Source organism: Haliotis rufescens, unplaced genomic scaffold (genome assembly GCF_023055435.1).
Source record: "Haliotis rufescens isolate VD_foot unplaced genomic scaffold, xgHalRufe1.0.p SCAF_86, whole genome shotgun sequence".
NCBI classification, from domain to species: Eukaryota; Metazoa; Mollusca; class Gastropoda; order Lepetellida; family Haliotidae; genus Haliotis; species Haliotis rufescens.
Window position 1 is genome coordinate 40,724 of NW_025964379.1, and position 25,979 is coordinate 66,702.

A 25,979-nucleotide genomic window follows, 5' to 3' on the forward strand; every position below is an offset into this window, starting at 1 on the left:
TAACGAAAGATCATTTCGGTGTACATGAACAAGAAGATGAATTATAAACGTGGGAAAGTATGATAGCCACCAACCCATAAATACTTTCTTATTTAATGTAGATTTTCCACCATCATTATTTTGAAAGAAATCAAGTAAATTATGAACACTGTGGATTTACAAAAAGCAAAATGAAACATAAGTAATTATTGTGTGTTGTGCTCCCGCAACAACTTAGTGAAGCTTTCGAATAGTGTATGGTCGGACACAGAGGACATTTCTAAACACATCAGGGATAAGGGGCGGTCGGGTAGCCTAGTGGTTTGAGCGTTTGCTCGTTACGCCGAAGACCCGGGCTCGAGTCCCGACATGGGTACAATGTGTGAAGCCAATTTCTGGTGTCCCCTGCCGTGATATTGCTGGGATATTGCTAAAAGTGGCGTTAAATCATGCTCTTTCACCTACGGTTCAATTGTAATTGTACTGCCATTACGTTTTGTACTTACACTCTGGTGTGGAATACCACGGTAATTGCTCTGCATTAGTTTGTGTTGAAGTGTAAACCTAGCTCATAATATGATGATACAATTGTTAATTGTATACTATTTCTTTGCTGTCTGTTGGCTTGACACTCATTTTATTTACGTTTTGATTTCTGGTTTAACTTATTGTTTCAATTTGCAAAGCGACACGTATAGGAAGTTTGGGGATAGAAATTTAACATAACACAAAATTGTATGTCAAAATATTTGGATTGTCATTTTATTGTTTTAGATTGTGTGAAGCCAACAATCACAATTGAGCTTAGTGTGGATGATTTTTACAAATATTACAAACTTGACATGTGCTCGGGTATACAGGTCTGTCGGTACAAAACGTGTCAAAATCAGGAATGTCAGCCTTCGCTCTACTGTGTGAGACACATGCAAACAATAGGATCGGTTCCATTTATGTCCAGCAATATTTCTGCAGCTGCAGCTTTTGGTGTCTACATTTCACAACTTCTGAGATGATCCAGCATGCTCTTTCTACCAAGACTTCAAAGCGTGGCATATATTGTTTGATCAAGGTTACACGGCACAAGACCCCAGTAAAGCTATCAGAAAGTTTTATTGGAGACATGTGGAAGGCATTTGAAAATGAGACGCATCAGTGATAAGACTGATCTCCGATGCAATATTATTTTGACTAACACCATATGGTCCCGTGTTGTTTTGTCAAGTAAACAGGGGGCACGGGTGGCGTCTAAGGCGCCGCGATTCGCTGTGCAGAGTTGCGTCCCTTGGGCACGCCAGAAACCCATGATTGTGGGTTCGAATCCCGGTTCGCCCCGATTATGTTTCTAGATATGTCAGCACCATACCCGCGCTCGTGGGTTTCACCGAAGTGGTAAACGTCTGAGATCTGCATCACTTCGTGTTTTCCTCCAAAATTAAGCTGACACGCCGTGATGTAACTGGAATAATCTTAAAAGCGGTGTTAAACACAACTCTCTCCTCACTCAAGTAAACAACAGACTTGCCTTTGCATGTGTTTGTGACGGTTGCCGACGGTGGGACAGGATACACTCACCTTATCGAGAACACCTGGTGTCATTACTATTTATTAGTGAGTAAAAAACACATGATATGATCGGAATACACATCTTATGCATATGCAAAGGATTTTGCCACTTTCGTTTTGGTGGTACACTTCACAGACACAAACCTTCTTGTAAAGGATAATTGTCGTTAACACTTACCTTTATTTAACTACACTTGCAAATAACATTTATGTTTCTTGATTCCCTACTTATTTTAAGAATGTACATTAAAAAAACATAAGCAAATAAGAAACACCTCGCCACACCCATGCACATAATGGTTAACCAAGCTTTAAACATGAAAAGATAAAGGTTTCAGCAGTTCACCTCTAGATTATAAAACGTACAGTCGAGAGAATAGCGTGTTACTGAAGATCATTTCGGTGTACATGAACAAGGAGATAAATTATAGACGTGGGAAAGTATGAGAGCCACCAACCCATAAATAATTTCTTATTTAATGTAGATTTTCCACCATCATTATTTTTAAGGAGATCAAGTAAATAATGAACACTGTGGATTTATAAGATAACAACATGAAACATATTCGACATGGGTACAATCTGTGAAGCCCATTTCTGGTGTCCCCCGCCGTGATATTGCTTGAATATGCTAAAAGCGGCGTAAAACCATACTCACTCACTCACTCACATCAGGGACCAAGAAGAAGCCTGATGTAATTCCCTGTTTTCGCTTGGCTTCTATTATATGTCCATCCAAGACGTGACACGTGTATGTAACGGGTGCCACCGGCGTTGCGGAATATGCTCACCTTTACACGAACACCTGGTTGTATCACCATTTCAGAAACAGTTACTTATGCTGTAGTCGGAATCCTTATCATTGGTACAATCGGATGGTCCACTCAAGGCAAACTCCCTGCTCAGTATGGCCGTAGTGAGATACATTTTTTTGCATTTGGTTTGTTGTTTAACGCCGCACTCAGAATTATTCAAACTATATGACGGCGGTCTGTAAATAATCGAGTATTGACCAGACAATCCAGTGATGGACATGATGAGCATCAATCCACGCATTTGGGATACGATGACAAGCATCAACCAAGTCAGCGAGCCTGACAACCCGATCCCATTAGTCGTCTCTTACGACAAGCATAGTCGCCTTTTACGGCAAGCATGGGTTGTTGAAGACCCCGGATCTTCACACACGTGTTTGTAACGGGTACCGCCGGCGTTGCGGAATATGCTCACCTTTTCTCGAACACCTGGTATTGTCACCATTTCAGAAACAGTTACTTATGCTGTAGTCGGAATCCTAATCATTGGTACAATCAGATTCTGGTCCACTCAAGGTGAACGTTTTCCTAATCATGGCCATAGTGGGATACACTGTGGCGATGGGGTGGGAAAACACATTAATTAATGTGTGTTAATAAATGTTACTGTTGTACTTCCATCGTTTGCGGCATACTCATGATCAGTCACCTCAGTCAGCCGTAACCTCAACATTCCACATACATCACAACACACGTGCTTCTCCCAAGCGTGTATTGCACTGCATTTTTAAACCGGACAACCACCAGTGTACATCAGCCGATACAAAAAGTAGGACAGCTCAAATAAAACGGAGCACTGCTTCAGTGAATACGACAGTTACTCAGCTCGAGTGAGTTGGGGAATCAGGGAATCAGGAGAAATGAATGATCTTCACACGACTAGACTTGATGCAATGAAATGTATGAGATAGATACGAGAGGCGTGCTCTCATCCCCTTACACAAGATAGCTAAGCGATAAAGCGCAAAGAAAAAAATGACGAACGAAACGTGGTTTATTTCACGATAAAACATCGTTCTATCATGACGTGATATCTGGTGATTCGAACATGCTCTCGCAACTTGATGACGTCGTAAATTGGACAACGTTATTTTTGAGAGGGGAGTGTTAAGTGAAGTGAGTTGTTCCCTATAGATGGCTATAGAACGCATTGGCTGAACGATCGCTTTCAAAATTGAGAGAGATATGACAATCGGTATTGGGAGAAGGGTACAGATAATCGATGTTAAAATTGTGAGAATATGAAGGAAACGCTTTAGTGAGTGAGTGAGTGAGTGAGTATGGTTTTACGCCGCTTTTAGCAATATTCCAGCAATATCACGGCGGGGGACACCAGAAATGGGCTTCACACATTGTACCCATGTCGGGAATCGAACCCGGGTCTTCGGCGTGATGAGCGAACGCTTTAACCACTAGGCTACCTGACCGCCCCTAGGAAACGCTATACATAAAATGGACTTGTCCTAAATTCCTGCGTCGAATTCTATTCGGGAGGCAGGCATCGGGAGGCATCATTATTTAAATACGGGTAAATATTTATAAAGCATGTTCTTTTTAGTAACATTCTTAAAGAGGCTGTACATAACGTTGATATCTCATATAAGAAATAAACGACTCGTGGTCGTTGTTTATCGAACAATAAAACACTGCAGGGAGAATAAACCACTCGGGGCTGCGCCTTTCATGGTTTAGTCTCCCTGCAGTATTTTATTGTACGATAAACAACGACTACGAGTCGTTTACTTCTTTGATATACCTAGCCAGCTTCCAGACTTTCCAGTGATGTAAGGCTCTATACACTGATGGACGAGTCTCGCCGATTCCGGAAGTAACTATACCACTCAAGCATTTAAATATAGTAACTTCCGGGCGATTGCTTACATAAAATAGTACCACATTCCGGACGACTTATGATTGTCCAAATACACTAACGGGATCGGGTGGTCAGGCTCGTTGACTTGCTTGAAGCATGTCATCGATCCCAATTGCGTGGATCGATGCCCATGATATCAATCACTGGATTGTCTGGTCCAGACTCGATTATTTACAGACCGCCGTCATATAGCTGGTATATTGCTGAATGCGGCGGTAAACAACCAACCAACAACCAACCAAATACAATGCATAGAGCTTCTACCGATCCTGAACAGAAATAATGTAACACAGTTACAATAATTGCTCAAGAATAAATACACTGCCATATAACAGTTTATAGATTCGAAGCATGCAGACCATATTCCAGGATGCTCTTACTCTTTCCCTTACAATACTACTGCATGAGTGAGTGAGTGAGTGAGTTAATATGCATGAAGTTGCTGTCTTAGAGTTCCAAGTGCAGGTCCGACCTCTTCCATCCTGCTTATAGGTAACGGCCAACACTCGACCAGTGCATGCTTGACCTGTTACCTTATGAAGTGTTTGCCGAAGGGGAAGGAGGGGAGGGTCACTGCAACGACATCCAGTAAACTACGTTTATAACGAACACGCTTATAACGAACTGACGAATATAAGGAACTTACTTTTTTGGTCCCGACTATTTGCTGTAGTTTTGCTGTTTATATGCTTATAAGGAACTACGGTTATAACGAACTAAAATAAGTAGTCCCTTTGAGTTCGTTATAACCGTAGTTTACTGTACTGTACATTTCATGGGGCTACAATACACGGAATATGAATAAATGATTTGTTTTGAAAACGTCATCTAATTGCTGATGAATATATACTTAACCGCAAAAGAAACGTCACCATGGATAGGTATATGAGAAACCTTATTTGTCCAAACACTGTAAACATACTTTGAGACATATTAAAAAGATGAAACGTGGCAAAACAGAAACACAACACTAGTCTCTGAGAAAATGGCATCACAAGTCAGTATCTTGTGTGTCTGCCATGTGCATTGGTGACTGCCGTGCAACGTCGATGCACTGAATGGATGAGGCGGTTGATGAAGGCCATAGGCACTTGAGCCCACACTCTGAGGAACGCCTGACACAGTTCAGCTGCAGTTGTCGGCCTTGGTCGGACGTCATTCAGCTGTCTTTGAATCTCGTCCCACAAGTGCTCAATGGGATTTAAATGGGCACTGAGGGCAGGCCACTGCATGGTTCTGATGCCATTCTGCTGGAGGAAGTCTCGTGTTGCTCTCAAAGTGTGGTTACGGGCGTTATCATGCTGAAACTGAGCTGATGTGACACCATTGCCTCTTCCTGGACCGATGTTCCGGAAGACCACAGGGTCGACCCTCTGTGCAAGACCAATTCCACCCCACACCATGATGCTCGGACCACCCCACGAGTCTCTCTCTCAACACAAGCATCCGATTAACGTTCCTTACTGCGTCGCCAGACTCTCTCTCTCTCTCTCTACAGTAACGGCTCTCTTCTGACAAGAGGACTCTTCTCCACTGCTGGTGGCGCCAGTGCTGGTGCTGTGTTGCTCACTGACGGTCCCGGCGATGACGTGGTGTCAGAATGGGTCCTCAGTGTGGCCTGTGGCAGTGGAGGCTCGTCAATCGTCGACGCACGGTGTCCGCACTAATGTGCCGCTGGTGTGTCCCCATTGTCTCTTCACAAGCAACATGATATAAAAAAATGAATATGCATTTCATTTAAAATAGGATTTTATATATTCTGCAACATGTAACACTATGGTATATTGCTACCTTTGGGCGTCAGTACCATATATTACAAGCATACATTACCACACAGTTTTACAGTTATTAACAATCAAAGCTGATACATAACTTCACAAATGATCAAACCTTGTCAATATAAGAAAATAAAGAATATACTGATAGGGTCGCCCTTACCTTGTCGCCCAAAGGTGAAGGGTACAGTGTACATGTATAAATAAAAAATGCTTAGTACTCGTCATGTGTGTAGATAGTGAAAATGTCCTGTCCAACCCTTTGTGCCCGTCATGTTTCAAGTAAGTCATGTGAGAAGTGAGTAAGCATGTCCTGTCCACCCTTAGTACCCGTCATGTACGAAGTGTGTAAGCATGTCCTGTCCACCCTTAGTACCCGTCATGTGTGAAGTGTGTAAGCATGTCATGTCCAATCTTAGTACCCAGTCATGTGTGAAGTGAGTAAGCATGTCCTGTCTACCCTAAGTGCCCGCCATGTGTGAAGTTAGTAAGCATGTCCTGTCCTCCCTAAGTACCCGCCATGTGTGAAGTGAGTAAGCATGTCCTGTCCTCCCTAAGTACCCGTCATCTGTGAAGTAAGTAAGCATGTCCTGTCCACCCTTAGTAATCGTCATGTGTGAAGTGAGAAATTATGTCCTGTGTAACCCTTAGTACCCGTCATGTGTGAAGTGAGTAAGCATTTCGTGTCCTTCCCTTAGTACCCGTCACGTGTGAAGTCAGTAAGCATGTCGTGTCCTCCCTTAGTACCCGTCATGTGTGAAGTGAGTAAGCATGTCCTGTCCACCCTTAGTACCCGTCATGTGTGAAGTCAGTAAGCATGTCCTGTCTACCCTTAGTACCCGTCATGTGTAAAGTCAGTAAGCATGTCCTGTCCTCCCTTAGTACCCATCATGTATGAAGTGAGTAAGCATGTCCTGTCCTCCCTAAGTACCCGTCATGTGTGAAGTGAGTAAGCATGTCCTATCCACCTTAGTACCCGTCATGTGTGAAGTGAGCAAGCATGTCCTGTGTAACCCTTAGTACCCGTCATGTGTGAAGTGAGTAAGCATGTCCTGTCCACCCTTAGTACCCGTCATGTGTGAAGTCAGTAAGCATGTCCTGTCTACCCTTAGTACCCGTCGTGTGTAAAGTCAGTAAGCATGTCCCGTCCTCCCTTAGTGCCCGTCATGTGTGAAGTGAGTAAGCATGCCCTGTGTAACCCTTAGTACCCGTCATGTGTGAAGTGAGTAAACATGTCCCGTCCTCCCTTAGTGCCCGTCATGTGTGAAGTGAGTAAGCATGTCCTGTGTAACCCTTAGTACCCGTCATGTGTGAAGTGAGTAAGCATGTCCTGTGTAACCCTTAGTACCCGTCATGTGTGAAGTGAGTAAACATGTCCTGTCCTCCCTTAGTGCCCGTCTGGTTTGAAGTCAGTAAGCATGTCCTGTCCTCCCTTAGTACCCGTCATGTGTGAAGTGAGTAAGCATGTCCTGTCCACCCTCTGTACCCGTCATGTGTGAAGTGAGTAAGCATGTCCTGTCAACCCTTAGTACCCGTCATGTGTGAAGTGAGTAAGCATGTCATGTCCACCCTTAGTACCCGTCATGTTTGAAGTGAGTAAGCACGTCATGTACACCTAAATACCCGTGACGTGTGAAGTGAGTAAGCATGTCCTGTCCACCCTTAGTACCCGTCATGTGTGAAGATAGTAAGCATCTCCTCTCCAACCCTTAGTTCCCGTCACGTGTGAAGTGAGTAAGCATGTCCTGTCACACTCTTAGTACCGACAGACAGACACACAAATGTATTCGGTACTTCAGGCCACCGGCCCATAATACAATGGAAATATACTGTATATATATTTGCATGCTGATTTAATCATGATTTACCGTTCAACACTGTGTTTCCGTTCGAATGTTCATGACTTGGAAGAGAAATTTACCTAACCTTTCTCTAATTTGTTCGTTTTCAGCTGACATAAGTCTTATAAAATTCTCAATAGAGGGAGGGGTAACGAGACGCATGGGCAAAAGAGTTTCTTCTTGCTCTAGAATACTGGTCACAAATCAGAAGAACATGGAATTCATCTTCAACATGGTTATGTCCCATCGAAAAACAGAAAGTGCAGACACGTTCATTATGTGGGATGTTGTTGTGACGCCCCAATTCAACAGCAAGTCTGAAATTATTACACCGGAACATGGCTTAAGTCTACGTTGGTAAGAAGACATATCACAAGTAATATATGATTCCAAATTTCGTAATGACTTGAACTGTGAGTAGTAATTGCATTTCGTTGATGATGTCAGGGAAAAGTGCCAAATTGAGTGAGGCAGTCGTAAAATCTTCGTTTAAAATCTGTCATGAAATGTTGAATATTACCAATGTCTTGGCTTAGCCAAACAAAACCAAATCCAAACTGGAATAAAATCATTCTAATATGTGATGCCCATGTAATTTTACCATTATCAACAAGAGATTTTAGTATATAATAAGCTTGGATGGGTAGCCTGTGTTGTTCCATCTGAATTAGTCTGCACCAGTACTTGACTGCTCTTGACATGTAGTTATTCTGTAGGGGGATCCTACCACAGTCTCCTAGAACCATGTTGTAATTGGTGAACTTATTTACTTTCAAAAAGGATTTGCAGAATCTGTTATGGACACTCTCAAAAATGTTACAGTAGCTGGTTCCCCAGATCTCTGATCCATAACATAGGATTGGTGAAATCATAGCATGAAAAATATTAAAAAGATCATGGTGATTAATTTATCAAATTGTTTTTGATAATTTTATATTGATAGAAGTGCTTTCCTTTCCTGGGCTGCTAGACATGCTTGGGCCTTGGTCCAAGATAACTTTGGTGAGAAAATAATTCCTAAATATCTGTACATGTTGACAGCTTCTATCTGTTGACCATTCAAAAATCACTGTTCATAACTGCGAAGAGGACCTCCATTCCGAAATATTATTATTTTAGTCTTATTCAGATAGACTTTCATGCCAGTATCATCACAGATTTTCTCCAGGGTCTTTATTTTCTTTTGAAGCTGTAAAGCAGTGTCAGAGACGGTTGACACATCATCAGCAAATAACAGAGCAAATACATCAGGGATATGAGTGGAACTCTTAGTACCCGTCATGTGTGAAGTGAGTAAGCATGTCCTGTCACACCCTTAGTACCCGTCATGTGTGAAGATAGTTAGCATATCCTGTCACAGCCTTAAGTAACCGTCATGTGTGAAGTCAGTAAGCATGTCCTGTCACACCCTAAGTACCCGTCATGTGTGAAGATAGTGAGCATGTCCTGTCACACCCTTAGTACCCGTCAAGTGTGAAGAGAGTAAGCATGTCTTGTCACACCCTTAGTACCCGTCATGTGTGAAGTGAGTAAGGATGTCCTGTCTAACCCTTAGAACCCGCCAGGTGTGAAGTCGGTAATCATGTCCTGTCACACCCTTAGTACCCGTCACGTGTGAAGTGAGTAAGCATGTCCCGTCACACCCTTAATACTCGTCATGGGTGAAGAGAGTAAGCATGTCCTGTCACACCCTTAGTACCCGTCATGTGTGAAGTGAGTAAGCATGTCCTGTCCACCCTTGGTACCCGTCATGTGTGAAGATAGTGAGCATGTCCTGTCACACCATTACTACCCGTCATGTGTGAAGTGAGTAAGCATGTCTTGTCCACCCTTAATACCCGTCATGTGTGAAGTCAGTAAGCATGTCCTGTCCACCCTTAGAACCCGTCATGTGTGAAGTAAGTAAGCATGTCCTGTGACACCCTTAGTACCCGTCATGTGTGAAGTAAGTAAGCATATCCTGTCCTCCATTAGTACCCGTCATGTGTGAAGTGAGTAAGCATGTCTTGTCCACCCTTAGTACCCGTCATTTGTGAAGTGAGTAAGCATGTCCTGTGACACCCTTAGTACCCGTCATGTGTGAAGTAAGTAAGCATATCCTGTCCTCCATTAGTACCCGTCATGTGTAAAGTGAGTAAGCATGTCCTGTCCAACCCTTAGTACCGACAGACAGACAGACAAATGTATTCGGTACTTCAGGCCACCGGCCCATAATACAATGGAAATATACTGTATATATATTTGCATGCTGATTTAATCATGATTTACCGTTCAACACTGTGTTTCCGTTCGAATGTTCATGACTTGGAAGAGAAATTTACCTAACCTTTTTATAATTTGTTCGTTTTCAGCTGACATAAGGCTCGTTTTAGAAAACTGTGGAATGCCTTGTTTTCATCATGAATATTGACATGCTTCACAAGAGGATCGTCAGACAAATAAATGTGTGCAAAAGTGCACAAGACAATTCTATCATGAAGAGCCTCCACATTAATCAAACCACGCCCTCCCATCATGATTAGTAAATATAAGCGATTGAGGGAAGATCGAGGGTGGTGGGATCTATTGTCTGACATGATTCTTCGTGTGAGGGTGTCCATACCCTGAAATCTTGTTTCGTCCAATCAACAACACCAAAAAGAATACGAAAGGACGGGCACAGCATAAGTATTTGTGGCTTTGACTTAATTGCGAGAGTTCTGAACTCCGGATTTTCTTAAGTCTACATTTGTACTCTTCCCGAAGTTTGCCCTTGATATGGGCATTCTGGAGTTTGTCCTAATCTGCATCCCTAAGTACGTATAGGCCTGACGAGTTTTTATAAATACGGGCCCTGACATTCCACAATATGGTCAATAAATCCTCCTCCAAGTAAACGGACGGATCCTCCCTCTTCTACCTTGCCACGTTTCAAATGACAAATGTTGCATTTGTCGAGTCCAAAGGACATGCCGATATCATTAGAAAAGTACTCGACAAGCAGAATCTGTTTTTTGAGCGTAGATCCTCCATTAGCTATAAGTTCAAGGTCATCCATGTAAAGGAGGTGAGTAAGGGCTGTTGGGGTTCTGTGCTTTGAGGCCCCGGGTGATAACTTTCCTCTTTGCTGAGCAAAAAGTTTAAAGGTTTTAGTGACAAACAGAAAAGCAAAGGGCTAAAAGAATCGCCCTGAAATATTCCTCTGCTGATAGAAATGGGTTCCGAAGTCACCACCTGCCCCATATCAAGTTGAGTTGACCAGCAATTCATTAATGACTTAAGTAAAACAAGTAATCGCTTGGGGAAGTCAATACATTATTATTATTATTATTATTATTATTATTATTATTATTATTATTATTATTGAAATATAAAAAATGCAGCAAATGAGGGTTGGCGTGATCCTGGCATAGTCAGTCTCGTTAGGCTAATCAGCAGCTCAGGGGCGTTCCCCTGACACTCTCCCAATGTCAGCCAACAGACCTAAGGCACCGAGAACAATGGGGAGTTGGGCAACAATACATGTACATTTTCAGTAAATATATACAAATCAATAGTTTAATTTGTTACAAAATTATTTGCAAGATAAATTCGTTAAAGAAACTACAAACTAACGTCCCTACCGTTACACACATCTTCTTATTAATATCTAAGTCAAACTATAAACATTTTGATCATTATGTGAAATAATTTCCCCATTTTGAACGTTTACTACAACGAACACATCATTATAAACATCATGAGTTAAACATGACAACACAAACGCTGTTACCTTTGTATCTGTCCTGTTATCTGCCCTGTCCTAACTCTTATGTAACAGTAGAGACATTATAAGACAAATCAGTCGTGTTTTATATCCCAATTAATTATTGCTCCTCAATGGCTGTTTTTTTCGAATTCCCTTCTCCGTTTACCCATCTTGTTCCTTTTGGGAGTAAAATTATTTATATATATATTCCTCAGATATGGATTACCACTTATCGGGCCTTTCGTCACCTAAATGTGGAGAAGGTCTCAGGCCTGTATTAATGTATACTGCGCACTAGCCACTGACTTGTAAATTTTCCTTTGAAGCCCCTCGTGTGCTTACTCGTGTGCTATATGCACCCTTAATTATGGGCAATTTAATTCTCGAAAAATATATCTGTAGTATATAAACATTTCAGGCTGTCAGCATAAACCACGAAATTTATCTTTCAATTCTGTTTTTTTCCACCAAAATAATATTCAAATAATGGCCCCCAATTTCTAATTTTGAGAGCGCCCTGGGCGCTTATTATGTCGAATACGGTAAGTGTATTTGAGATACATATTTTATGAACCTACGTTAGTAAATATTAATTAAATCGACAAACATGACATTTGTATCTTGACGACTTAATTCAAATAATTTATTTATACTCGGATATCAAAACATATAAAATGTATTCAGTTTCATAAAAGCAGAAATCGTGAAAGGTATACTTTTTTTTGTTTATAATATTGTTTAGCCCTATGTCCCTCTAAATACGCATCATTAGTTCCCAGCTGATTGTGTCCCGATATCATAATCAATGCGCATCTTTTCACAGCTGCTCCAAACCATGAAAACGCTTTATATCATATATACATCCGTTTACTCGCCAGTGCATCCTATGACACGCTAACCGCCAGCATCTCAACTGCAACAATGAATGTGTTCTCTGGTGTTGCGCTTCTACTGTTGGGCTCTTCCATGCTCCTGTACGCAGAGGGTAAGTCACTCATTTCCCCGAAACGTTTAACATGTCCTAATGGCATAAATAGAAAATAATGTTTTCCTAAAATTTCTTCATACTCTGTGCGAACAGAAAGAAAACACAACATTGCTTTTTTAGCTTACTGTCATCCTTAAAGAAATGTGTTTATACCACTCATTTATATGTCTTTGAAAGCAAACATGAAGAAACTAGTGTATACTCCAGGAAACCGCCTTCTATAAAATGCACGTAGGAATCCGCAGACCCATAATGTTGCATGTGTTACCATATAGGACTATTAGCATTCTACAATAAGGTTCCGTGTGTCCATCATGTTTTCCATCATCTATAATAAAGGTTTTTGTTTTTCACACCGCACGTTTGGAATGCCATGGCATCGAAAGGGAAATTGTCTCGTAACGTAGTACCCGTCATGTGTGAAGTGAGTAAGCATGTCCTGTCCACCCTTAGTACCCGTCATGTGTGTAGTAAGCAAGCATGTCCACCCTTAATACCCGTCATGTGTGAAGTGAGTAAGCATGACCTGTCCACCCTTAGTACCCGTCATGTGTGAAGTAAGTAAGCATGTCCTGTCCACCCTTAGTACCCGTCATGTGTGAAATGAGTAAGCATGTCCTGTCCACCCATAGTACCCGTCATGTGTGAAGTGAGTAAGCATGTCCACCCTTAATACCCGTCATGTGTGAAGTGAGTAAGCAAGCATGTCCACCCTTAGTACCCGTCATGTGTGAAGTGAGTAAGCATGATCTGTCCACCCTTAGTACCCGTCATGTGTGAAGTAATCACTGGAAAAAAAATCCATCTATACAAGCTTGTATATGCTTTGGAATGATGATATTTCCAAAGCATATACAAGATTGGAATGATGATATATACAAAAAATAACAAGTTTATATATACGACATATACAAAAATATACATATTTATATATATGGTGTATCCAAATTTGTTTTCTTTGTATATATTGGTAAATGGAGGTAATTGTTATGTATTTGTGTATAATTATTATATATGTGCAAATTGAAGTGTTTTAAGTTGAGCACTGTGTTTCTGTGTATATGTTGGTAAAGGAGGATAATTGCTATGTATTGTTCTATAATTGTTTTGTATGTGCAAAATAGTATCAGCAAGTTACAAAAAACTGATATAGTGGCGTGTAACATTACTGAAATGTTTAATTAGTACTCCACCCTGTTAGCGGGAGTACATACTCTCCTTGCAATGATATTGACGGGTAAGCGATTGAGGCCTCTGGTACTTTTCCTGGCGCGGTGCTTGGTATGTGAGTAGACTTTATGGTCAAATGCACAGAGAGGATAAGCTGTCGGGGGTGAGTGCATTGGCCGTGACTTCTGTATTGAAAGTGTTGAAATCGATTTGTGCTGAGCTTGGATTCGTTTGTACGAGGAGGCCGCGATGTGATTTGTAACATGCTCTCGTGCACATGGCAGATTAGCCAACAGAGTGGATTGCACAGAGGATGAAACTATTTTATTATTAATTTAAAGTGTTGAATTTGGTTTGTTCTGAGCTGTCGGTTTAGTTGTAGGGTATACATTGTTATAATGTCAAATATCGGCGGAACGCGGAAAATCGCGTTTTTTTAAAACGGCAGTCCTTGGAAAAATCCTCTTAAAAAATAATCAAATTATTTTTTTAAAATACTCCGAAAATATCGTGTTGCCGGACAACCGTGACGGATTGTCCTGTTTTCGATCAGAGCTTTCAGCATCAAACATGCCTTTATTATTATTCATAACACAATCATGGGATCTTAAGTTTCCGGACATCATACGTTTTCTATCATGAATACTTGCACTATGACGAGGGGGGGGGTGTCTCACAGAGAAATTGTTAATACTCCAATAATGACTTTTTTATGATAAAGTTGTCCTTTATAAGTGAATGAGATGTTTTACAGTTGTTCATGTGAAAAAAATTTGAATGTGTATTCAGCGTCCGAAAACCCATAACACGGGGATATATGTTGTATTAATTTCTTATGTTTTACAAAAGATAAGTAAGTACAAAGGTAAGCTTTTCTCAATATGCTTCAACATGTGAAAAGGGACATTGCACGTTTGTGGCAGTATTGCTCCCAGGTGGCGGCGACGTCCACTAATGCCTACATCCACTAATGCCAAATAAACAATCTGTCTGTCTAACTGTCTGCCTACAGTCTACAATAAACAAAGTCATGCACCAGTGATTTTCAGCGACACCTGCTATCAGTGCTACCCAACCTCTAACTGGACAAGTCCACTTTAGTGGAATAATGCCTATAGGCGACAAAAGACAGAAAATTGTATGAAGTCACTTTTTATTTCACTTTGCCATATCACTAACAGTAATAATTTATTTCTGCATCATTGCATTAGTTCTTATAGTATACAACAGCAGATATTTGCTGATTTCAAAGAAATTTCAAAGAGTTCATTCCTAGCATGGGTATGTTGTTTTCATTGTGTAGGCATTATTCCACACTGCTTTATTTTTTTTGTAGGCAATAGTAACTGTAGGCAAAAGTGGACGTAGGCATTAGTGGCGGAAGCTATTCCCGAATTTTTAAAAGTACTGATTTAACTCCGAAATGTTACTGCATCCGCCATCTTTATTTATTTGACTTTTGCCACTGTTACATTTGTTGGTATGAATATTGTTCAAACGGCACAAAATTGCTTAAAATGCAATCAAATGTTTAAAACATTTCTGGGGGCTCAGCCTAATATCGTTAGCAAAGTCAACAAACTACGACCATAAATGTAATGTACAACAGGCGCAAGAAAATTCAAAAAATTTCTTACAAATACAAATGATAAGAAGTCGAATATGAATACTTATACCTGTATTTTTTAGAACAAGAAATTGACACATTGACATATTCAGATTTAATTGATATGTTCTTTACTTATGTAAATGCAAATGATAATAAAAAATAATTAACAGTGAGATACTCTGGCTATTGTGCAAAGAATCCAGTCCCAATGAAAGTGAACAGCATGCCGATGTTATACAAAGCAATCATATAATATATCGCAACTGATAGTTCTTAACAATCAGGCAATCAACATAAAGACGGTATCAGTGGTCACATCGTGGTATTTGAAGATAGAAAATGTTAACACATGTCAGCAGTCTAGGAAGTTATACACGGCATCTTGACAATGAACAAAAAGAAGAAGAAGAAGAGTAGTTTATTAAAGTGTCACTATTTAAACAACCACACCACACCACACCACACCACACCACACCACACCACACCACAACACAACACAACACAACACAACACAACACACCACACCACACCACACCACACCACACCACACCACACCACACCACACCACACCATAACACAACACAACACAACACACCACAACACAACACAACACAACACAACACACTACGGGATTCCATACTCGGTATTGACCCATGACAGATCCTTCTTCGTGTCAGGGAATGGGTTTTTGGATGGTGGTCAGCAGACACGTCTTGCCTTAGGGAAGGCTGCTGTACTGTCCAGCTTCTTCATGTATGTCTCATCTGCGAGCCTCTTCACCATCTGCAGTTCCGTCGACTCGCAGTTCTTTGGTCGTACTGTAAAAAATATTTATGCCGTCTTCGTCATAGTTACTTTCCTCGGAGGGCATCAACTGAACTATCTCTAATGCGTCCTCGTACCTCTGTTTCTTCTAGACGGGAAGGTTGCGATGGCGTATCCCGAGGACTCTGTTACGACTCTTCTGAAGAAAAACAACAACTTTATTTACAATTGCATTTCAAATTTATAATGCATATGCATGTACATCCATGTATATGCTCATGAGCAAACGAGGAAAATATGTGAAAATCAAATTCAAATTTATTCCGATAACCCTTAAGCAACGTGTCAGTATTATAGCTTGATGTATTAGAACAACACTATTTGTGAATGCCAGGTGCTACCGGTAGTGTTGGGTATGCTTACCATACAACGACATCAAACGAATTACATCACACTCTAAGTAAACAATCTCATTTAACCCTTAATTAGTTAATTAATCTAGTTAACCTGCAGTATACTGTATCACTTAGTACTGCCTTAACGAGGATTAATCCCTTGTCAGTTGTTGGTGAGTGATCAATTAATGTCTGGAGAAAGGGATTAGCCTTACTCACAATAAATTAACATTTCATACTGCAACACAAGAGATTATTGATCATTATGCCTTTATAAGAAAGTGAGAAAGATAAAGATCGAATGAAACATAACGGGCCGCGCCTGCATTATATAGCCTGCAAGAATCGTCACTGTAAACTAATAGAGGATTAATTTCAATTTTACAGAATATTCAACTGCTAAGTATATGATCAAGTGTTGAAGTAGCATTAGATATGTTTGAGATTACAGTTTTCAATTAACTGTATAATGTACCTTGCTGTTTTTGAGAGAGTCAGTGTCTGTAGAGCTGGCTTGGTCTAATTGGTATTCACTCCCTGGGACACAAATATTGTTTACTAGCATTGTATTGTGAGCAGCCGGATGCGTAAATAATATGTAATATATTTCCGTATTATATTTTATAGTACTTATTGTTTTAATATTGTTAACAACAGAGAGAACGAAGATTTTTTTGAAAAACCACAACAGCATGCATATGTTCTAGCAAAAGGAAACTTGATAAATATTCATTTTGCTTAATTTCTACTTTGGAAAACTTAGTTGGCGCTCTGAAAGCTTGACGCTGTATAATTTGGCACGCGCATGGTTGGATGCAAACCAAATGTTTAATTTTCGCAAATTAAGAAACCAGCGGCGGTATAGGAGCATATATCTAATGTCATTCAATACAGAATAATAATCAAGATGGCAGTTTCAATGTTAAGATTAAGTATTTCTAAAGATATGGAAATTAATAACTTGATAACTTTTTTTAATCTTTGATCTTTTGGGAAAATAATAGTGGAACTGGTTGAGTGACTGACGTATTCTACATTAAAAGTGACAGGTACGTGATTTACATCATTAAAATTTAAAGTGATACAATTATAAGTGAGGGTTGTGATTTATTTAGAAACGAAGTCAGTATTTGGGGATTTAACCTGCGCTTTTCGACATTATGAGTATTTCGCACACGATTAAGAAAAAAATGTAATTCATTTATTTAAACGAAGTACAAATGCATCAATCCTAAATCACCGGACTAAGTACATAGTTTGTTGAATGTTATTTCGTGAATACACAAATTGCATGACACATTCCATGAGGACAAACCCAAATGGCCCGTCCCTTTGTGACAGGTGTTAATTAGAGAATATATTGCCACCACATTATGTCCCGGCACTTTTATGACATGTAATGAACTTAGTCGGTCCCTTGGTCTGTAACAACAACATTGGTCTTATAAAATCAAAGTAACATAAATGTAATTCGTATTCAAAAATTGACTGAAGAAACATAACATGAATATAATTGCCCTTTTGGGGATAATATAATATTGGGAAAATATACTTAAAAGTACATGATTAAAGAATTTCAGAATCAACTGTTTATGACCGACTTCACACAAACTGAATAATTAAACATATGTTTATATAGCTATAATTACATGCATGACACCTACATTATCATGAAATAATAATGTTGGTCATGTTTGTTAATTTGTACATTTCGATGTTATTGGTATCCTGAGGATGTTGTAATTATACACGTGTTCTAATCTTATTTGACGTAGAATACATGAACTGGTTGAGTGACTTTCTTCCATCAGTGTGAAAGGATTTCCCACACATAAACCCTAAATCCTTTGTCAAACAGAAATAAGTCATATAGATATCATATCTAACTGGTATTAAAAGTTCACTATCAATCTCCTCTGATAACAAACAGTTACATTTAATATCCCCAAGCACCAAGACCCTGTATGCTCATGGAGTAATTATCAGAAACCCGAATAATATCCTGTCTACATGGTCACACCCGGTGATTGTTAAGACATTCAGACAATGTGGCAGTCTGTATTCATTGCTTATATCCCAAAAGTCCCCACCAAGCTTCCTATATGCAAATTGTATTAAATGATACATATATACATTAAAACAGAACAAAAACGATTGGTCAACAGTTTGGTGCGATCGATGGAAAGGTGTTCAATTACTAAGAAAAGCTATTTAACTGTTTAATACTTAATACGTGTCTTAAAATATGAATTAATTCTTAAGTTATTACATTAGTGCAAATTCACCCGAACGTAGGATGTACATGGACTGATTTCAAAACAGCTAAATTGACAAATTGTTTCCCATAAACCACTGAATATAAACTCACTTAACCTTTAGAATAGAAAGGCGAATCGTTTCTTAATATATTGTCTTTTAAGCCGATGGAAGTTTAAATCACTACAACCGAGTCCGAGGCGATAAAGGATTATGTGACAAAATCTGGTATCATGGCTTAACTGTATATAAGTAACACTGTCCAAGTTTTATAATCCTCTATATCAGATGACTATTCCAATTATTAATGGTATCAGGTAGGAATGACTTGGCATAGCATTCTGTTCTACAACATATAGCCTATATATTGGTTCGATTTCTATAAATGTAATTACTAACAGCAAAGATGTTTTCCATCTTGTAATAAGGTGTAATGGCTGTGTTAGTATCTCTATAAATATTCTCGTGGCCTGTACCCCTTATCGCCCTACAAATAGTCCGTATAGTCCGTATTGAGTGAGTGAGTTAACATTTAACGTCTCATCGGCATTATTTCAGCGTCCGAAATGAATCTTAGTGTAAACATTCTAGGATCAATTCTTGTTCTTGGTACAATTATCCAAAATATTGGCATTATATGCTTGTTCATAACTTCTAACGATTCATGTGAAAGGAGTTATTTAACTGAGTGTGTGAGTATGGTTAAAGTCAAACTTAGTAATCCTTTCACACTAACGATCCTTGTTAACAATGAACGCATGTCAATTGACTTAACAAACATCCTTAAGTAGAAGTATCACAATGGACGGTGTATACAACCGTTTGTCAAACAATATCAACCAATATTTTATATTTAGAATCACCATTACATGATATCACAGAAACATATATATTAAATTTTACTTTGAAAACTCCAGAACTAATGTCGTGAACGTAATATAATAGGAATTTATTCCAACAAAGTGTTTCCCATATATATGTTTCCTTGTACAATTTTAAATTAATGGATTTTTTATCTATTATTTTGCCATGATCGTGACAATCGCGAAAAGGCTACTCTCTTGCTATTCCGTTTATTGGTTATTCTAGTTTAGACAGCGACAGCCTCTCGTTATACAAACAGTTCTTTTCTAACCCCGATTTAGTTAAGACAACGTCAGTCTTTCGCTATACAAACAGTGGTTTTTCTAACCCTGATTTAGTTAAGACAGCGGCAGTCTTTCGCTATACAAACAGTGCTTTTCTAACCCCGATCTAGTTAAACCAGCGACAGTCTTTCGCTATACAATCAGTGATTTTTCTAACCCTGATTTAGTTAAGACAGCGGCAGCCTTTCGCTATACAAAGAGTGCTTTTCTAACCCCGACCCAGTTAAGACAGCGGCAGCCTTTCGCTATACAAACAGTGCTTTTTCTAACCGCGATCTAGTTAAGACAGCGGTATAATTTATATTATTGATCTGTTACTTAAATCTGCACAAGTGTTTTATTTCTGATGTAAAACGCTGTCAACATAAACATATACAAATTATTTCATAACACTCCAAATAAAGTTTGTAACCCCGATCTAGTTAAACCAGCGTCAGTCTTTCGCTATACAATCAGTGGTTTTTCTAACCCTGATCTAGTTAAACCAGCGACAGTCTTTCGCTATACAATCAGTGTTTTTTCTAACCCCGACCTAGTTAAGACCGCGGCAGCCTTTCGCTATACAAAGAGTGCTTTTCTAACCCCGACCTAGTTAAAACAGCGGAAGCCTTTCGCTATACAAACAGTACTTTTCTAACCCCGACCTAGTTAAGACAGCGGAAGCCTTTCGCTATACAAACAGTGCTTTTCTAACCCCGACCCAGTTAAGACTGCGGCAGCCTTTCGTTATACAAACAGTGCTTTTTCTAACCGCGATCTAGTTAAGACAGCGGTATAATTTATATTATTGATCTGTTACTAAAATCTGCACAAGTGTTTTATTTCTGATGTAAAACGCTGTCAACATAAACAAATACAAATTATTTCATAACACTCCAAATATAGTTGCCATAATGAAAATAGTATTAACGTACCCGTCATCTGTTTAGTGAGTAAGGATGTCCTGTCCTCCCTTAGTACCCGTCATGTGTGAAGTAAGTAAGCATGTCCTGTCCACCCTTACTACCCGTCATGTGTGAAGTGAGTAAGCATGTCCTGTCCACCCTTAGTACCCGTCATGTGTGAAGTGAGTAAGCATGTCCACCCTTAGTACCCGTCATGTGTGAAGTGAGTAAGCATGTCCTGTCCACCCTAAGTACCCGTCATGTGTGAAGTAAGTAAGCATGTCATGTCCACCCTTAGTACCCGTCATGTGTGAAGTAAGCAAGCATGCCCTGTCCACCCATAGTACCCGTCATGTGTGAAGTGAATAAGCATGTCCACCCTTAATACCCGTCATGTGTGAAGTGAGTAAGCAAGCATGTCCACCCTTAATACCCGTCATGTGTGAAGTAAGTAAGCATGTCCTGTCCACACTTAGTGCCGTCATGTGTGAAGTGAGTAAGCATGTCCACCCTTAAAACCCGTCATGTGTGAAGTGAGTAAGCATGTCAACCTTTAGTACCCGTCATGTGTGAAGTAAGTAAGCATGTCCACCCTTAGTACCCATCATGTGTGAAGTGAGTAAGCATGTCCTGTCCTCCCTTAGTACCCGTCATGTGTGAAGTGAGTAATCATGTCCTGTCTACCCTTAGTACCCGTCATGTGTGAAGTGAGTAAGCATGTCCACCCTCTGTACCCATCATGTGTGAAGTGAGTAAGCATGCCCGCCCTTAATACCCGTCATGTGTGAAGTGAGTAAGAATGTCCACCTTTAGTACCCGTCATGTGTGAAGTAAGTAAGCATGTCCACCCTTAGTACCTGTCATGTGTGAAGTGAGTAAGCATGTCCTGTCCACCCTTAGTACCCGTCATGTGTGAAGTAAGCAAGCATGCCCTGTCCACCCTTAGTACGCGTCATGTGTGAAGTGAGTAAGCATGTCCACCCTTAATATCCGTCATGTGTGAAGTGAGTAAGCATGTCCACCTTTAGTACCCATCATGTGTGAAGTAAGTAAGCATGTCCACCCTTAGTACCTGTCATGTGTGAAGTGAGTAAGCATGTCCTGTCCACCCTTAGTACCCGTCATGTGTGAAGTAAGCAAGCATGCCCTGTCCACCCTTAGTACCCGTCATGTGAGAAGTGAGTAAGCATGTCCACCCTTAGTACCCGTCATGTGAGAAGTAAGTAAGCATGTCCACCCTTAGTACCTGTCATGTGTGAAGTAAGCAAGCATGTCCTGTCCACCCTTAGTACCCGTCATGTGTGAAGTGAGTAAGCATGTCCTGTCCACCCTTAGTACGCGTCATGTGTGAAGTGAGTAAGCATGTCCGCCCTTAATATCCGTCATGTGTGAAGTGAGTAAGCATGTCCACCTTTAGTACCCATCATGTGTGAAGTAAGTAAGCATGTCCACCCTTAGTACCCGTCATTTGTGAAGTGAGTAAGCATGTCCTGTCCTCCCTTAGTACCCGTCATGTGTGAAGTAAGTAAGCATGCCCTGTCCACCCTTAGTACGCGTCATGTGAGAAGTGAGTAAGCATGTCCACCCTTAATACCCGTCATGTGTGAAGTGAGTAAGCATGTCCACCCTTAGTACCCGTCATGTGTGAAGTGAGTAAGCATGTCCACCCTTAATACCCGTCATGTGTGAAGTGAGTAAGCATATCCTGTCCACCCTTAGTACCCGTCATGTGTGAAGTGAGTAAGCATGTCCACCCTTAATACCCGTCATGTGTGAAGTGAGTAAGCATGTCATGTCCACCCTTAATACCCGTCATGTGTGAAGTGAGTAAGCATGTCCTGTCCAACCCTTAGCACCCGTCATATGTGAAGTGAGTAAGCATGTCCTGTCCAACCCTTAGTACCCGTCATGTGTGAAATGAGTAAGCATGTCCTGTCCAACCCTAAGTACCCGTCATGTGTGAAGTCAGTAAGCATGTCCTGTTCAACCCTTAATACCCGTCACGTGTGAAGTCAGTAAGCATGTCCTGTCCAAACCTTAGTGCCGGTCATGTTTGAAGTGAGTAAGCATGTCCTGTCCAACCCTTGGTACCCGTCATATGTGATGTCAGTAAGCATGTCGTGTCCAACACTTAGTACCCGCCATGTGTGAAGTGAGTAAGTATGTCCTGTCCTCCCTTAATACCCTTCGTATGTGAAGTGAGTGATACACCCATGATTACTAGTAATGTTACAAGATGGCATGATTATTTCTGGATATATGAGTCCAAACTACAAAGTAATCTTCTATCCATTTTACTTCTTTTCAATTTGCCCCATTTCCACGGCCAAGAATTCAGCACCGATCGTGCAAAGAAATCAATACAGTGCACCAAAGTGAGCAGTTATCTGTATTGTTTGTGATGGTAAAGGAAACTTGGATAATTGTGTCATTGGATAATCTACCATCTTTAAGGGACTTAAATTGTTCCAAAAATAGTGGGAAACGAACTTGAAATGAATACACATTCACCGCGTGGTAATAGATCCATGTATATTTAATAACTTGTACATAAGACATAACATGTCTAAAAACCCATACCAAGTACAATAAGTTTACACTTAACATTTGAAGATGGCATTAACATTTAGCGATACCATATCTGAAAATATGAACAACGAACAAAACATGTCGATTAGTGATGTTGGCTTCATTGTGTGTCATTCAGGCATGCAATAGTTGTTCACTTCGCTATGATGACCCGTTACACAAACACCTCCTGACAGATAAGAACCATATGTTACAAAACACTTCGCACGTGGATGGAACTGCATAGAATATCAAGTGACATTTTGTAATTACTGTTCACACTGGCCTGTGTGACCAGCTTGCCGATAAGCGGATGTTCGATGTCCTTACTGACAGTGTCGTTTGTAAATTAGTTCGTTTCCTTGTTTCTACATCAGCATATACACTGAAATGAGCTAAGCTTAAATTTCTTCATATTATTTGCAGAATATCCCTTAAAACTAGGGAATATCAAATAATTATAACATTAGAATTATACTCAATGTAAAATGTAACTTTAATGCCTTCGATCTTAAATAGTGGCGGTCGGGTAGCCTTGTGGTTAATGCATTCGCTCGACACGCCGAAAGCCCGGGTTCGATTCCCGACATGGCTACAATGTGCGACGCCCATTTCCAGTGTCCCCCGTCTTGATATTGCAGGAATATTGCTTAAAAAAGGCTGCGTAAAACGATACTCACTCACTCACTTACGATGTTGAATACTGTTTCCTCTTTGTTGTGATAAAGGGCGATTTATCATATGGTACACTGTGTTAATTTAAAACATCAACGCCGTAGAGTAATCCGCTCGATCATCAACGGAAACAAACTCAAATGGGCGCAAACGGCAAAAGAAGCGTCGAATACCACATGAACGGGTCATAGAGAGCCAGTGATGGCACCAATGATTGCACCGGGTGATGGCCTCAGGTGATGGCACCAGGTGATGTCACCAGGTGGTGGCACCAGTGATGTCACCAGTAATGGCACCAGTGATGGCACCAGTGATGGCACCAGTGATGGCACCAGATGATGGCACCAGTGATGGCACCAGGTGATGGCACCAATGATGGCACCAGTGATGGCACCAGTGATGGCATCAGGTAATGGCACCAGGTGTAGACCGATATTTCTCATCTAAATAACCAAGAGTTCAGATATGTTTTAAACATGTGATATTACTGAACGTCGATTTAGCAGACCGCGTCCGTGGTCTAATGGTAGAGCGGCTGTCCGGAGAGCGAACCCCAGATCGCGTCATACCAAAAGACGTCAAAAGATGGTACTTGATGTTACCCTGCCTGACGCTCGGCAATAAGGAGTAAGGAACACTGTTCGGCTCAGAGTATACTGTGTCTGAGTGGGGTATTAATGTTAAGCTGTGGCATGGTATCTCAGTGGGCTAGCACTATAAACTCGGCATATGTTCCTTTGTTCATAAGTCCTATGAAGAATGTGTGACATAAGTTAGAATTTTTCTTTATTCTCCACAGTCAATCTGTCGCTTCCTGGGCAGTGATCTGGTCACCATCACCAGTCACACCGACGATGCCTTTGTCAGAGGGTATGCGACCCAGCGGGGAAAAGGTGGGTATACTCAGAAGTGCCAATTATCATTGCTTTACCCCAAATTCAATGGTACACACTTCATTGGAAAATTGTATGATATAAACATATTTATTTCCATAAAATGGAGGGATTGGCAAACAAGCAAATTTTGCTTATCTGAATGCCTCTCCCAAACATGATACATATACAAATAGCAATGTATATAGGAAAATTGTATTCATCCCAATTTGCGTTATTGTAGCGTAAAACGAGGTTTCAGTGGTTGACTTTCATACGTATTGGTATGTAAATAGATATTTGCATGGTTTGTGATACGTTATAAAAGATATGTGTACAAAAGTTATTTCCGATAATAATGAATACCCATTTTTATGTCATATATGTTGAAATAGGCCCGTTGTCTCATACTAAACACATTATTTGTTTTCTTATTCCGTAATGAAGCTGAAAGATACTACCTGGAGGGCTCCGACCTCGGCCTAGAGGGACACTGGATATGGACGGGGAACAAGCCCTTCACTTACACCAACTGGGCACCAGGGCAACCATCTAACTTACGAAATAATGAACACTGTCTCGAAGCTAACAAAGGTTATGGATACGGATGGAATGATGTTCATTGTGACATGAAAGCAAATTTCATTTGTCAGATGTCGCCACTGAGAGGATAAATAAAACTGGTTGTTGCAGTCTGTCTCTGACAGCAACAATTTCACATGTGTGATTAAGAAATAAGCGTACCCGTTATACATATATTACAGATAACCTGATAAACAAATACAGGTTACAGGGAACACACTCGGCACACTCTAGCACACTCAGATACCACGCCGCAGTTTAATCAGTAATAGGCAGTATTCTGGGCCGACCAGTCCTATTTCTAGCCCATTATTGCCGAGCGCCAGAGAGGGTAATAAGTACCATCTTTTAACGTCTTTTAGAATGATGCGACCGGGCACCGCACGACGGACCTTCCGCTCTCCGGGCGGACGTTCTACCAGTAGACCAAGGAGCCGGTAGACAGGGTAACAACAAGTACCATCTTTTACCGTCTTTTGGTATGACGCGGCCGA

At 40.5% G+C, this 25,979-nt stretch overlaps 1 protein-coding gene across 1 annotated transcript; it reads left to right on the plus strand.

The window, feature by feature from the left end:
• The first annotated feature begins 24,406 nt into the window (after positions 1–24,406).
• LOC125377273 (perlucin-like) lies at positions 24,407–25,638 on the plus strand. Its single transcript, XM_048390180.1, has 3 exons — positions 24,407–24,440; positions 24,805–24,924; positions 25,351–25,638. Exons 1-3 carry the CDS (start codon positions 24,407–24,409, stop codon positions 25,575–25,577), a joined length of 381 nt encoding a protein of 126 aa, XP_048246137.1. The 3' UTR covers positions 25,578–25,638.
• The last annotated feature ends 341 nt before the right edge of the window (positions 25,639–25,979 follow it).